At 45.5% G+C, this 14,563-nt stretch overlaps 1 protein-coding gene across 2 annotated transcripts; it reads right to left on the reverse strand.

Moving 5' to 3' along the window:
- Positions 1 to 6,257: 6,257 nt before the first annotated feature.
- LOC123453053 lies at positions 6,258 to 13,553 on the reverse strand. 2 transcript variants are annotated; one of them, XM_045129816.1, is made up of 3 exons: positions 12,922 to 13,549; positions 11,199 to 12,822; positions 6,258 to 7,429 (listed from the first exon to the last, which is right to left on the reverse strand). In XM_045129816.1, exons 1-3 carry the CDS (start codon positions 13,239 to 13,241, stop codon positions 6,515 to 6,517), a joined length of 2,859 nt encoding a protein of 952 aa, XP_044985751.1. In that variant the 5' UTR covers positions 13,242 to 13,549; the 3' UTR covers positions 6,258 to 6,514. The 2 variants fall into 2 exon arrangements, with proteins under 2 accessions (XP_044985751.1, XP_044985752.1); XM_045129817.1 differs by lacking the exon at positions 6,258 to 7,429 and adding an exon at positions 8,899 to 9,519 and having other exon boundaries at positions 12,922 to 13,553.
- Between the last annotated feature and the right edge of the window lie 1,010 nt (positions 13,554 to 14,563).

Raw genomic sequence — 14,563 nt, forward strand, 5'->3', positions numbered from 1 at the left:
GCCAGCCATTCTCCAAGCGTCCAAAGTTTCAGAAAGAAGATTTCTTTGAAGAACGCATGTATTTCATCGGAGAGAACCCTTATCACAAGCCTCAAATGAGGCATCTGGAGTTTTGGACAAGAACTCAGATGAACTACTATTCCTCGGTGCTCTGTGGCCGCAACAAGATATTCCAGCACAGGCACATTCCTCATGTTGAGCTTGAAGCAATACCCTGCCTGGAACCAGTCCTCAGTGTACTCCACGATGCAGGTTTGCTCCCTATGTGCTCCGACATATCAGACTGGAATAGTGAGCTTATTCTTCAGTTCTATGCAACTCTGCACATCTCTGGCAACGCTGATGACATCAACACTTGGGTGTTTGATTGGATGACCCAAAACACTCACTACAAGGCTCGTGCTTCTGAACTCCTCAGAGAACTGCCCGTACCAATTCCCTCAGACGGGGCAGTGAAGCTTTATGGTGAGCGTGAGCTGCCAAATGGAATGATGGAAGTTCTCATGAAGCCTTTGGCTGCAGGAAAACCCTCAAGAACCACATTCCTCATCCATGAGCTCAAGTACACACCCCGGTCTGTCTACAGAATACTCTGCAGTGTGCTCGCTCCAATCAAAGGTCATGACGATGAAGAAGATTTTGTAGGCCTCATGAAGAATATCCTCTTCAACATCATTCATGGTATTCCTATCAATATCCATGATTTCTTCTTGAGGACTTTGGCTAACAATGCCATGTGCCCCTATGATCACAAGATTTATGCCCCATGGATCATGAGATTCATCAGGACAAAGACAGGCATCAACTTCCACCCTGATTTCCAAAACCACATGGGTTATATGCCTCCTATCTGGGTAAACAAGAAGACTTTCGAGCCCATCGAAGGAAAAGGAAAATCTGTGATTGAAGAAGGCAGCAGGCCCCTTGATGGCCAGTTCAAAGAGCCAAACGCATATTCTTCATGGGACGATACTGAGACTCGTCCAGCAAGCCCTGTTCCTCCTCACGTGCTAACCACCAGAGAGCTTCTCCTCAGTCTTCATCAGAAGGTGGATCACAACCACAAATGGGTCAAACGCCAGTTTGGTGCCATTTTGAAAACCCTCACTGAAACCCAGAACTCTGTGAAGATTAATCATCACTATCTGCATGAGGTTTTGGATCGCACCTGGGCTACACTTGCACATCTGAAGACCCACACTGAGCTTGAAGAAATGAACTTTGAGCAGGACTTTGACTGGTCGTGGCCTCCCAAGAGGAAGTTCAGGCCTATTCCAGTGCCAGACCTTGAAGCCAGCTCCTTTTCTTCGTTCCGCACCGCTGAATCTGATGAGGAACAACTCGACACAGCAACCGACCCAAGGAAGAAGACTACCCCCAAGAAGCGTCAAGGCTCTTCATCAACCGCCAAGAAATGAAGTCTTCACGGACGTTAGTCCTCAGTTTGTCCCTTTTTGTCACTTGATGACAAAGGGGGAGAAACTCGAGAGTTAGTCTTCAAGCGGGATATTTTTGGGACTTATGAACTATATTTAAGTTACAAACTCTTGGTTCTTCTGAAGTTTTTATGTAATGAGTTGTAACTTAAGCCCGATGGTACTCTGACGCTTTTGAACGTTTTTCTTCGCATGCTTATTCCTCAAGTTTTAATGCACGCATGCTGGAATTCGTCAGATACCATTTGCCATCATGCATCTTCATTTTCTTCATCTGATATGTTATATGTATGCATGATTTACAAGACTCACGGGGAGATCTCCATGATATAAATCATCTATGTGCATCTGCTATAAAAGCAAAATCCTCAAGGTATGCACATCTTCAGGGGGAGTCTCTGTGAATCTTGTTTTCAAATTCCTCAAATGAGTATTTACACTTCATATTTTTGATCCCTGTTGAAGACTTAACCTAATTGTCATCAACCACCAAAAAGGGGGAGATTGTAAGTGCATCTAGTGCCCCTTAGTGATTTTGGTGGTTTGAAGACTTATAGGTTAAGTATCTAATGTGTTTATAAGTGTACACAGGATCTATAAGTCATTGAGGTGTTTGAGATATTTGAAGAATATCGACCCCTAAAAATGTATATCTTCAGTTGAAGAAATTGGTCTGAAGCTGAAGAAATGAATCGCGAGGAATCTGCGATGAAATTGATATTCCTCATGAAGACACTGATATTGAGAAAACCGGTGGTTCCTGAAGAAAATCATTCTGAAGAAATTGAAGCGTGAAGATTTACGTTTTCTGTTTTACTTTCTTTGCATTTGATGAATAGGAACACCGTACTGTTAAAGGGGGGTCAAAGTAACACTATGGAATGGATTTCCTCATGATGCTCAACCCAAGCCTAATCCTACCAAAAGCCTCAAGTGAGGAATATGAGTGACATGAGGACTCTCACAGTTGAGGGTCCCGACCGTTTCGATAACCACGCCAAGTCACTGGTCTTATCCACTCCAACGGTCATATTATTTAAGGGCATTAGCGTCAAATCATGTCGGGATGCTCCCAGGCTATAAATAGCCACCCCCACAACCACTAGCTGGTTGGCTACTCCGTTAGAAACTGACACTTGTCATAAGAGCAACCCAAATTCCTCAGAGCCTTCGAGAGTAATTCATCAGTGAGGAAATACACCACCCACCGAAACCACAAACCAAACCTAGTGATTGAGCATCACTAAAGAAGTTGTTCTTGTGTGGGACTGAAGCCTTTTACCTTTGAGGACTGTGCATCCTCCAGACGGTTAGGCGTCAAGGTCTAGAGCAATCCAGCAGTCAATTGTGGATCGCCGGGTGACCGAGTTTGTGAGGGTTTGGAAGTCTGCCCTGAAGACTTACCACGAGTGTTGGGCGAGGACTGTGTGTCCTTAGCTCAAGGAGAATACGGTAGGGACTGTGTGTCCCGGGACTGGGTGTCCTTTGGTTTCAATACCAAGCCGCTCCAAACCAGATGTACAACTGTCACAGCAGTTGGAACTGGGTCATCAACGACTGTCTTCTCTGAGAATCGGGTTCTAATTCCTCAACTCTTTACTTTCTCTGTATTATGTGTTGATGACTTTCACTGTGACTGTTTGAAGAATTTTTTTAAGACTTTCTCTGAATTTCCTCAACCCCAAATTCTTCACAATAGTTAATCATCATCTCTATTCTGCGTGCCTGCTTACTGTGCAATCTGTTTTCACATTCTTCACTTTGAAATACTGTTGGTGTGAACGTTTGCACATCTGATCCTTTACTGTTTCCGCTGTAAGTTAGTCATCAGTGAGGAATTTCCTCAAAAGGAATTTCCTCAGTGATGAAATTCTAAAAATCTCCTATTCACCCCCCCCCCCTCTAGTCGATATAACGCACTTTCAACCATACCTACCTATATGCGGTATCTACCTGCCGTTCCAAGTAAATTTGCATGTGCTACTCTCTAAACCTTGAAGAAATAATCTGTTTTGCATGCCCGGACCGCTCATGTGGTGACAGGGGGCTATCAGTATCTTCCATGCTAGGCGTGTTATCCTCGATATGTGTTTATTCACTATCATTCATGAGAAAGGGGCCGGTAATTGGAATTCCCAGTTCCATGCTCGAATTGAAAAGATAATTGCAAACAAAACTCTCCTGGATTGATGTTGGTATGGACGGCACCCGAGGATTCGGCTAGTCGTGGAGTGTGATTGATTGGTGGTGGGTAAGTCAAAACTTTACTTTTCTGTTTGGGATCGCCTATAGCATGTGTAGCGTGGAAGATGATGAGAACTCTTAGTCATTGCGTTGACAATGAAAGCATGCCACCCAAAATTATTATCTCTGTTTTCAAAGCTTGAGCTCTGGCACCTCTGCAAATCAATGCTTCCCTCTGCGAAGGGCCTGTCTATTTATGTTCCTGTCGAGTCATCCTCCTCTTATAAAAGCACCAATTAGAGAGCCCCTCTGTCGTTTTTATGCTTTGCTTTTAACTATGTTGAGTATGAATGTGACTGGATCTTCATTGCCATGAATTACAATGTTTAGTCAGCCCTTGGTCTTTGAAGGTGCTCTGCATTTATGTTTTGCGGTCTCAGAAAGAGCTAGCGAGATACCATCTGTTCGTACTGCTTCATGTTGTTTTGATTGAAGTGTTGACATTGGAGACTTATTATTGTTTGCTCGCTAGTTGATTATGCCATTGATATGAGTTTACCGTGAGACCTAGATGTCATTTGCTTATGTGGTTTGCTTGTGATCTTGCTGAAATTCTAGTTATGAGTTAGACATAGTTGCAACAACAAGATCAAACAGAGTTCATCAAAGTTTTTCTTTTGTCTCTTTCAGTTTGTCAACTGAATTGCTTGAGGACAAGCAAAGATTTAAGCTTGGGGGAGTTGATACGTCTCCGTCGTATCTACTTTTCCGAACTCTTTTGCCCTTGTTTTGGACTCTAATTTGCATGATTTGAATGGAACGGACCCGGACTAACGCTGTTTTCAGCAAAATTGCCATGGTGTTGTTTTTGTGCAAAAATAAAAGTTCTCGGAATGACCTGAAAATTTACGGAGAATTTTTTTGGAATTAATGAAAAATATCTGCGCAAAGATCCACCGGAGGAGGTAAGCCAGTGGGCCACAAGCCCAGGTGGCGCGGCCACCCCCTGGTCGTGCCAAGCAGGCTTGTGGGGCCCACAAGGCTCCACCGCCTCCAATCTCAGCTCTATATATTCCGTTTTTCCCGGAAAAAAAATTAGAGAGAAGGATTCATCGCGTTTTACGATACGGAGGCGCCGCCACCTCCCGTTCTTCATCTGGAGGGCAGATCTGGAGTCCGTTTTGGGCTCCGGAGAGGGAAAATCGTCGCCATCGTCATCATCAATCTTCCTTCATCGCCAATTCCATGATGCTCTTCACCGATCGTGAGTAATCTCATCGTAGGCTTGCTGGACGGTGATGAGTTGGATGAGATCTATCATGTAATCGAGTTAGTTTTGACGGGGATTGATCCCTAGTATCCACTATGTTCTGAGATTGATGTTGCTACTACTTTGCCATGCTTAATACTTGTCACTAGGGCCCGAGTGCCATGATTTCAGATCTGAACCTATTATGTTGTCACCAATATATGTGTGTGTTAGATCCTATCTTGCAAGTTGCAGTAACCTACTATGTGTTATGACCCGGCAACCCCGGAGTGACAATAGCCGGAACCACTCCCGGAGATGACCATAGTATGAGGAGTTCATGTATTCACCAAGTGTTTGGTCCGGTTCTTTATTAAAAGGAGAACCTTAATATCCCGTAGTTTCCATTAGGACCCCGCTGCCACGGGAGGGATGGACAATAGATGTCATGCAAGTTCTTTTCCCTAAGCACGTATGACTACATACGGAATACATGCCTACATTAGATTGACGAATGGGAGCTAGTTACATATCTCTCCGTGTTATAGGTGCTACATGATGAATCACATCCGGCATAATCATCCATCGCCGATCCAATGCCTACGAGTCTTTTACTATTGGTCATTGCTACGTTACTTTGCCGCTACTACTATTGCTGCTGCTGTTGCTGCTGCTGTTACTCTGTTGCTACTGTTGTTACTCTGTTGCTACTGGTTACTGTTGCTACTGCTGCTATCATACTACCTTGCTACTAATACTTTGCTCCAAACACTAAATCTTTCAGGTGTGGTTGAATTGAAAACTCGGCTGTTAATACTTGAGAATATTCTTTCGCTTCCCCTTGAGTCAAATCAATAAATTTGGGTTGAATACTCTACCCACGAAAACTGTTGCGATCCCCTATACGTGTGGGTTATCACCGGCTAGGAAGCTCCTGCCGGCTAGGGGCGAGACGGTCGAAACTCTCTGGCCGGCTAGGAGCAAGATGGCTACCTCCCTCTGGCCGTTTAAAGCCGCGTAGGCCTGCTAGGAATGGGCAACTGACATTCACAGGGGACCAAGGGCCAGTACTTATACAAGTGGTAAAAGGCAAGAAGACCCTTAATACAATGGGAATATACCGAATGGAACATACACATCTAACACATGGTACCTTCTCCCTTCTTTTCTGTGGCTGTTTTGTTGAACTTGATGGTGGTGCGTGAGGTAATAAAAATGAGATTGTAGTCAATCTGTGATTTCTAACGATGCTAAACCTGGTTCAACGTGTGTTCTTACTTCTTAATCTTGTCCTTGCTTAATTTTTCTGCCCACGATTGTTGTTGCTTAATGAATGTGAGTTGTATCTTCCTATATCCTACAAAAGTCTACAACACAAATCTGATCAATTTTACAAGTTCGGTGCCACAATGCAAATAACGGCCATATAAAGGCTGTTTACAATGTATTTGACAAACCTAGCAAAAGGCAAGCAGAATCATTCTACGGAAAATCAAGCACATTTGAAATCGGAAAGATATAAAATGAAGTAGCTATGTTGATTCTTGACACGTGCGGAGACACATGGCGCAAAACAATTCTCTAAAAAATAGACACCCGAAAAAAAACTGCAAACTTGTACTAATACTTATCCGCCACTTCCTATTTAAACTTGCACATTAGCATTCATCATCTGCCGTGCAACACCAACGATGGTTGAAAGGGTTTGGTAATTAGCCATGTCCCGTGCACTGCCGGTAAGGAGTATACCTAGTTCCAGGTCTCTCATATCCTCCAAAGCACCCTGCAGTTTTGTGCTAGTGTTCCTGTTCTGGAATACTGTAATGCAGTCTGGCTTGCGTTGCATCATCCATGTACATAACTTTGTCACTGTCTTGATTATTATCAGGTACTCAACTGAGGGACCCTTCCCTTCCAAGCTATCAAAAGAGTGGCCCTTGCACTGTTCTATTATATGATTCAGTCTATCCACAAAGCCATCCATGGAAAGAGGAATGAGCGCAAGTGCATTATCAAAATCATCAGAGCTGATCTCCAGTTTGTCACATATCTGCAATGTAAGGCCTAAGAAGGCTGCCATGGATTTTCTTTTAGCACGTTCGAGCTGAGAAACGACCGGCAAATTGTCACTGGGATTGTTTCTGTTAGCAGCGTGAGAGTGGTGCGCCCCGAGAAAACTGTTCAAGCGATAAAGTGCCCGAGAAAATGAGGGCGGGCCCCGGTTGTGCTGTGGAGAACCCGCCTGATTTGCGTTTGCTGCTTGTTGCTGCCCAAGGTTGTGCTGTGGAGAACCCACCTGATTTGTGTCTGTTGATTGTTGCTGGCCCGGGTTATGCTGGGGAGAACCCGCCTGATGTGTGTTTGCTGCTTGTTGCTGGCCTGAATTGTGCTGTGGAGAACCCACCTGATTTGCATTTGCTGCTTGTTGCTGGACCGAGTTATGCCCGGGAGAACCTGCCTGATTTACGTTTGCTGCTTGTTGCTGGCCTAAGTTGTGCTGTGGAGAACCCACCTGATTTGCATTTTCTGCTTGTTCAACATTGCATATAACTTTGAGCACCTGCCATGCCAAAAAACAATTCAGTAAAGAAGAAACCTCTTATTGTAAGAACAAGGGTGCATGTGCGATATTTCAACAGCAATGTTACATCAAGTAAAAAGAAAAATGGTCGTGCATATTCTACTCCTTATGTGTACTAATTAAAAACCAAGGTATGATAATATTTATTAGTCGTTACCTTTTTTTTCTATAAACAATATTGTTAAGGCTCATGCTTTTTTATTGGAATTTCTGCTATGGAGTACGCATGGTCCCAACGAACTTTTGTCTTCCGTTTGACATACATCGGTCCAAAATACGTGAAGAAACAAAACGATTTTCTTTTTTTACTTTTGGGTTCCATTTGGTCCTGGTTTATCCTAGCCCCCATTTGAATTTCTGCTGATGTTTGGGAATTTGATTGTAGTAAACAGGTCCATGGTGGCACACTATAAAATGATATATTTTTTTAGTAAAAGTTATTGTTTTTAGTATATATAGCAAAAGGGCCCATGCGTTGCAACGGGAGAAAGAAATACCACACGGCACACGCTCTTAATTTATAAAAAATGTCTATAATTTGAGAATTTATAGTTACGATACAAATAAAGATGGTCATATCCTACAAAAATGCAGTTCAAAATTTCACAGGTCTTCTATTTTAACACGGCTTGCATGTAGATTTAATACGTACAAAGAATCAGTCAAGTGACCTTCAGTTTCATCTCTAATCCTGATTTTGTTGACGTGTTCATCCCCAACCCGGATGAGTACCGGTATGAAAGAAAGACGAATAATGACTTATTTATTAAGATTGCACCCTAGATAGTATTTTTATTAAACGTTTAACAGATAAAATAATATCATATTTAAATTCTACATATTTTTCTAATCAAATTCCATGTATAATATGTTAAATTTGGAGTTACGGTTTAAAAGATATGAGTATTTTAAAAAAATATTTAATATATACTACGAGTTTAATGTCATAAACAGTAAGGGTTTTTTTGTAAAATCACCTCGGTGGGTTTTCCGACGGAAGCGATAGCCTCTTTATTATTAGGTAAAGATATTTCATGAAAAAATCTAAAAGTTTTTCCCACATTCTAGTTAGAATGCTTTGTCATCCTAAAAAGTTTGAAATTCATATGTTCTTTTATTTGCAATAAACAAAAAAGTGAAAAAAGCTTGCACGAATCGTGATGCAGAAATGGATGGCCAGATAAGAAGGTGTACCAAAGCCTATGCTTTCTCAAATGTTAAGCACAATGAAGATTAGGACTACGAATTGTGGTGTCAGATCAAACCTAGACAATACATCAACCTAGTTCGAGAAAAAGTTGACTGAACTGTTAGATATAAGTTCAAAGATTTGTGTTATGTTTCATCACGCATGTTAATTACATGCTCTATCTGAAAAATGTGACGCAGATAACAAAGAATGAGATATAATAAATGAGTAACTTCACCATTCCGAACTGCTCTTTCGTATCTATGAAGCGTAGAGTACTAAGAGCAACTTCAAAGGGACGATCCAAATGACGGTGATTTTGTTCGCTTTTCGTCCGTTTGGGTCGGTCCTCCGTCCCGCATTCGCCCGTTTTTCTTTTTGGGTCGGTTGTGCGCCCAACACATGCGATCCATTTTATGTCCGCATATTTAGTTTAAGAAGGCCTCCATGCCAACGCCCAAGAGTTCATGCCGGCACCATGCCAGCGTCCGACATACATTGCTAGCGTACAGAAAATGACCATGCACTTCATGCTGGCACACTTGCCAGCGATCGGCACGCATACCAGCATAGCAAAAAGGGCAGGAATTCGACCACGCCTAGTCGGCCCGTGGTCATGCCAACACACTTGCCGGCAAACAAAAACGGGACAGTGACTGATCTCCGTCGCAGATCACAGCTGGTCGAAGTTGAGCATTTCGGCGTGCATCTTCTCGAACCATAGCTTCTTCCTCGGCGACACGGTGTTCAGACCAACCTTCATGATCTTCACGCCCGTCTTCATGCTTGCGAGGGCCACTTCTTTCGCCTTGATCTTGTCATTCGTGGCCTCGATCTCGAGCATCTTGGCTTGCTTCGCCTCCTCCAACTCAAGGAACACCTACAATTCAAACCAAGCATATGTGGGCAAATGGACATGCAATCCACGGGAAAAATGTGTGGCGCCAAAAGGGAATGAGAGGGCATGCATATTGCATGATGAGGCCTCTCACGGGGCGTGCCTTGATGCTCTCGTAGGTGGCACAAAAATTGTTGCACTCTTGTTGAATCACCCTCCAACGCTTCGAAAGTGTCACCCATCCACGCTTGCTTTGCGTTTAGTACGGGGGAAACTTCTTGGGCTCATGGAACTCATGATGAACATGAGTCCATAGGCTGACCACTTTTGTTCGGCGCCGACCTTCGGGTCTTGCCTAATGTCCCTCCAAAACTCACAAAGGAGCTTGTCCTCGTCCGGCGTGTATGCCTTCGTCTGCTTGCTCTTGTTCTTTGGCTTTGCCCCGACAACAGTTTGGTTGGCGAGCTCCTCCTCGAACAAAGGCTCCCCATCGATGTCCATGTCATCATCCTCCTCCTCAAGGCCGTAGTCCCCCGGGAACTCATGGTCGAGCGAGAAGCCGTCTAGGCCTACCTGATCTTACATGAAGGCATCATGTGGATCATTGGTAGCTTGCATGAATGGCGCTCGGCCGTCCTGGCTTTGGGTCTGATCGGGATCATACGTAGCCGCAGGGTAAGCACCAGCCGCCAGCGCACCATCTTTGAAGATCATGTTCTCGAGGAAACGGTTGGCAGTGTCATCATCGACGGCAGCCGGCATTCCGTCGAACAGATTGTGGGCGCCGGTGAGTATGTCTGCTAGCATCTCGCGATGGCGTTTACTCATGCCTCCGGACGATGATCCGCCTGCCACCGGTGTGGTGTTGAGATCGATGGTCACCGGCGCGGGCGTGGAAGGGGCCACAATGCTTACCTCCGGCGAGCATTCCCCGAAAAAGCGGCTGCCTTGTGGGTAGACGTGGAAGCCGGAAATCGGCTATGTGGAAGACTCGCGCGGCGACTCTGGCAGTATCATCAGAGGATATGTTGACGAGCCTGTGCTGGCCATCGCCGCAGCAACGGCGGCGACAAGCCCGTGCTGGCTAGGGTTTACCCCTAGGTACAACGAGGCCTCCCTCGTTGCCACCTTAACCCGGGCATTGGTGTCTTCCTGCTGCGCGGCGGCGACGATGGCGGTGGCGGCAGCAGCCTCACCCCTTGCATTCTGCGCGTGCCTCCGACCCTTCCTCTTGGCCGACTCCACGACCCGCTCCTAGGGCATCAACTCCTTCTTCTTATTCTTGGGCGGCGCGGCGGCCTTGCGGGGGACGCGACCCTTGCCTTTGGCTTCGGCGGCGGTACCGGACGAGGCGAAGGAGGCAACAGCGGTGGCCTCAAGGTTGTCGTCCATGGCGGTGGGAGCGGGCGCGGGAGCGAGCTGGAGGGTTTGGGAAAATTGGAGGGAAAAAGTGGCCACTTTGCCGTCGACTTGCGGGCCTGGGAGGGGAGTAGGCGCGAATCGCGCGCGTCCGCGCCAACGCAAATCAAGCTCAAAATTGGGTCGGGAATGGGCCGGTAGGCGGACAAAAAGCAGACGTGCGTCCGTTTGGGTCGACGCGTTGGTTTAAGTTTTTGTCCGCGCGGATCCAAACGAACGACGGCGGACGAAATGAGTCGCCCGTTGGAGTTGCTCTAATTGACTATTGGAAAAATGATATGGAAATCTAAATGTACTCTTACCTCATGTAGATTTGTTTTGACTGACGCGAGACGCTCCTCCCTTTCTGCAGGATTTGAATTTGCACAAAGTTGCATCAGCAGTTGTGCTATGGCAGTTTGATATAATCTGGCGTTTTCCGTAGGAATCATATCTGTGAGCAACTGAATTGTCTCTCTGCTGAAATCCATGATCCTCATACAATTGGCATTGTCCATTGCCAGTACTGCCAATGCTTCCCCTGCGGTATTCTTGAGTTCTTCACTCACATTTGCAGCAGCAAATAAGATACCCATCAAGTAGTTAATGAATATCGCTACGCCATCAAGTCCAAGGGTAGGTTGAGTGAACGTATCCAAAGATAGCTCCGTAAGGATCTTTGTTGCTGGAACCTTTAGCTTGTTGTACATGTGGCCCTTTTCCAAGATTGAGCGGATATCATTCACTGCTATCCCATTGCTACAAATCTCTCGGCGTATCTTTTCATTGGTTTCATCTGTGCCACTGACAAGCATGCTCACCACTTCCAGTGCCTTCTCAGTTATTTCCATGGTGATACCATCATCTCTGGGCATGTCATACACTTTATTTTTGACTGGAGATATTATCTTGGAGAGGAGACCCTTGTAATCATATATGTGTTTGCAGTTGTCCGGGTTAACTGCAAGCTTGGCAAGAATCAACAGGCCATGGATAATTAGAGGTTTGCTTTCAGCTCCACTGGTACCGCTGGCTAACTGAACAAGCCCCTGCGGGTCAGTTGTGATATCAATAGCTGTCTGATGGTCAATGTTGACATTGGTAGCTGGGGCTGATATTTTCGTGAAGTAGGGATTAATCATGGAAGATATGGACTCTGTTGCTCCTGATATGTCAGCCAGGCGCAGGTTGCTAGCAAGATGTGCCACAATTTCTGCGATGCATATTTTTGTCCTCTGATCAGTGCGGCTCTTTGAGGTAACCATGTCAAGCAGCCTGGAAACACAGAGCGGCGAGGATTGTATCTGGGATAGAGTTCTTGTTCTATGCTCCTCTTGGGATGTCAATGTATGCATCACCAAAACTGCATCAGTGTGATCCTGACTGTAGTCAGATTTAATCAAGTCTGATGCGAAGGAAGCCAGGTTCCTGTTGATGGTACTTGACACCCCATTCTTTATGGCCGTGCTCAAGGTTTTGTCCATATATTTGTCAATCAATTCTCTGTTGTCCTCAAGTCCGTACTTGCAGCTCACGTGGTTTGCAAGATAAGAACGATACAACTTGAGACACAACCACAAGATGAACAATCCACCTTGGAGAAGCACGAGAGCATAGAACAAGATGAGTGCACGAAACACATTGGAATCGTCATGATGTCCCGAAAGGAGGGCGACGAGGCGATAGATGGAAAGCGATATGCAGCCTAACCCTGCGATGATCTTAACTGCAACGACCAATATTGCTAAGAAGGCCATAATGCTTATGAATTCACTTGCATTTCCAAGTAGCAGCATGGCATAGTAAATGAATTTAGAGCCAATTGCTCGGCCAGTCAGCGGCCTTCTTCGGCCCCATTCCGTGTAGTGCTCGGCGCCCAATTCGAGGAATGCTGGTGGAACTTGGTTGAAAAATTCTGCCTCCGGGCTTACATTTATGCCCACGATCCTGTTGCTCAACAGATACAAACTAATTACTGGATCTGTTTGTAGTACGACTAGTTAACACTCAACAATCACAGGAAGAGGGAGAGGATTGTGGAGGTACCTGGCTGTTTGGATGAAGACGATAGCGGTGATGACCCAGAAATCAACCTTCTGTAGAGAATCGGAGAAACCGCCGAGCAGGACGACGGTCCCCCAGACTAAGACAAGGGCGCCGAGCCCCGTGGTAAGGATCTGCACGAACATCTCGGATACCATGCAGATGTTAAGTCGCAGCTCCGGCACCTGTTGCAAGGGCGTGTCTCCGCTCGTTGACCGTTCAAGGTTGAGTCCTCGAGCACCTTGCAGCTGGAGTGCATCCTTCAAGACGACCACAAGTCGAAGCACCACGGATTGAGTCGCCATCATCGCCATCTCTGCCATTCTGTCCGATCAACCAAGCAGCTTCGTTCTCCTCTATCAAGTGTTCTAGTCTTCTAGCTCTAAATGATGTCTAGGAACGCAAGCCCACAAAAACCAATCGAAAAATCAACAGAAGAAGAAACAAGAAGTGATCCAGAAAAATCCTCTACCTTGTCCTGGTTTGATGTCATACTCTGCAGTTATCTGCTATAACTGTGAGGATCCTGGACACCACAAGGATAAGTGTACCAAGCCCAAATTAAATGCTGCTTTATCTGTAGGATGGTGACACACAAGGTGGAGGAGAAGCCACACACCTCTGCTAAGTTTGTAGGAAGTGCTGTCCAATGATTAGGATTCTTTCACCTAGATCAGTCAGATGTGAACTCCCAGCACTTGGGCTGGCTAATACATATTGGGATTGTTTTTGTTGAGTCTGGGGACATCACCAAGGAGGAATTGTCAAAGGAGTTTGCTGCTATTCTCATAACAGGCTTTCGCCACGCTTTATAGATAAAGCAAACATTACAGCATCCAAACAACCAGTACCGATCATAGACCAAAGAGAAAAAGGCTGGGGCCACAGCACAATCATGCCCAAAAGACAAGAAAGAAACAAAAAAAAGTCCGCCACAGGGGCAGGCTAAGACGCAGGCGCACGGACGAAGAGCCTACGAGCGGCCGTCAGCAGGGCGTCCAAGGAGAGCTGAAGCCGGTCGCGATAACAGGGCCTAACGAGCAGATGCCAGTTCTACAAGAAGGCAAGAAATTTGAAGAACGAGTCAGAGGCGCGTCGCTGAAACACCGTTCAATAACCATTTTATTACGAGTAGTCCAAAGAGTCCACATCATGGCTGCAAAGATAAGCCAGAACAGTCGGCGCTTGCGGCCAGCCTGAGTAGCCCTAATCTACAAAAAATCTGCAAGGTCATGGGCCTCCCACTCGGGTCCCAGAGCCTCACGAATAAAGCTCCAAAGTGCCTGAGCAGCTACGCAAGAGAACAAAATGTGCGTTCCCGTTTCCAGGACGTGGCACAAGGGACACAGGCCGTTGCCCGGACCGTGGCATTTCAGCACCTCAGTCTGTTGGAATTATGCCCTAGAGGCAATAATAAATGTATAGTTATTATTATAATTCCTGTATCAAGATAATAGTTTATTATCCATGCTATAATTGTATTGAATGAAGACTCATTTACATGTGTGGATACATAGACAAAACACCGTCCCTAGCATGCCTCTAGTTGGCTAGCCAGTTGATCGATGATAGTCAGTGTCTTCTGATTATGAACAAGGTGTTGTTGCTTGATAACTGGATCACGTCATTAGGAGAATCACGTGAT

This window comes from Hordeum vulgare, chromosome 5H (assembly GCF_904849725.1).
Source record: "Hordeum vulgare subsp. vulgare chromosome 5H, MorexV3_pseudomolecules_assembly, whole genome shotgun sequence".
NCBI lineage: Eukaryota > Viridiplantae > Streptophyta > Magnoliopsida > Poales > Poaceae > Hordeum > Hordeum vulgare.

Excerpts from the sequence above, each read along its gene's own strand:
- LOC123453053 (XM_045129816.1), bottom strand. The coding sequence starts at position 13,241 with ATGGCAGAGATGGCGATGATGGCGACTCAATCCGTGGTGCTTCGACTT. Across the intron at positions 12,823-12,921 it reads GTCTTCATCCAAACAGCCAG|GATCGTGGGCATAAATGTAA; the intron begins GTACCTCCACAA and ends GTTGAGCAACAG. Across the intron at positions 7,430-11,198 it reads TCAAAACAAATCTACATGAG|GTGCTCAAAGTTATATGCAA; the intron begins GTAAGAGTACAT and ends TTGGCATGGCAG.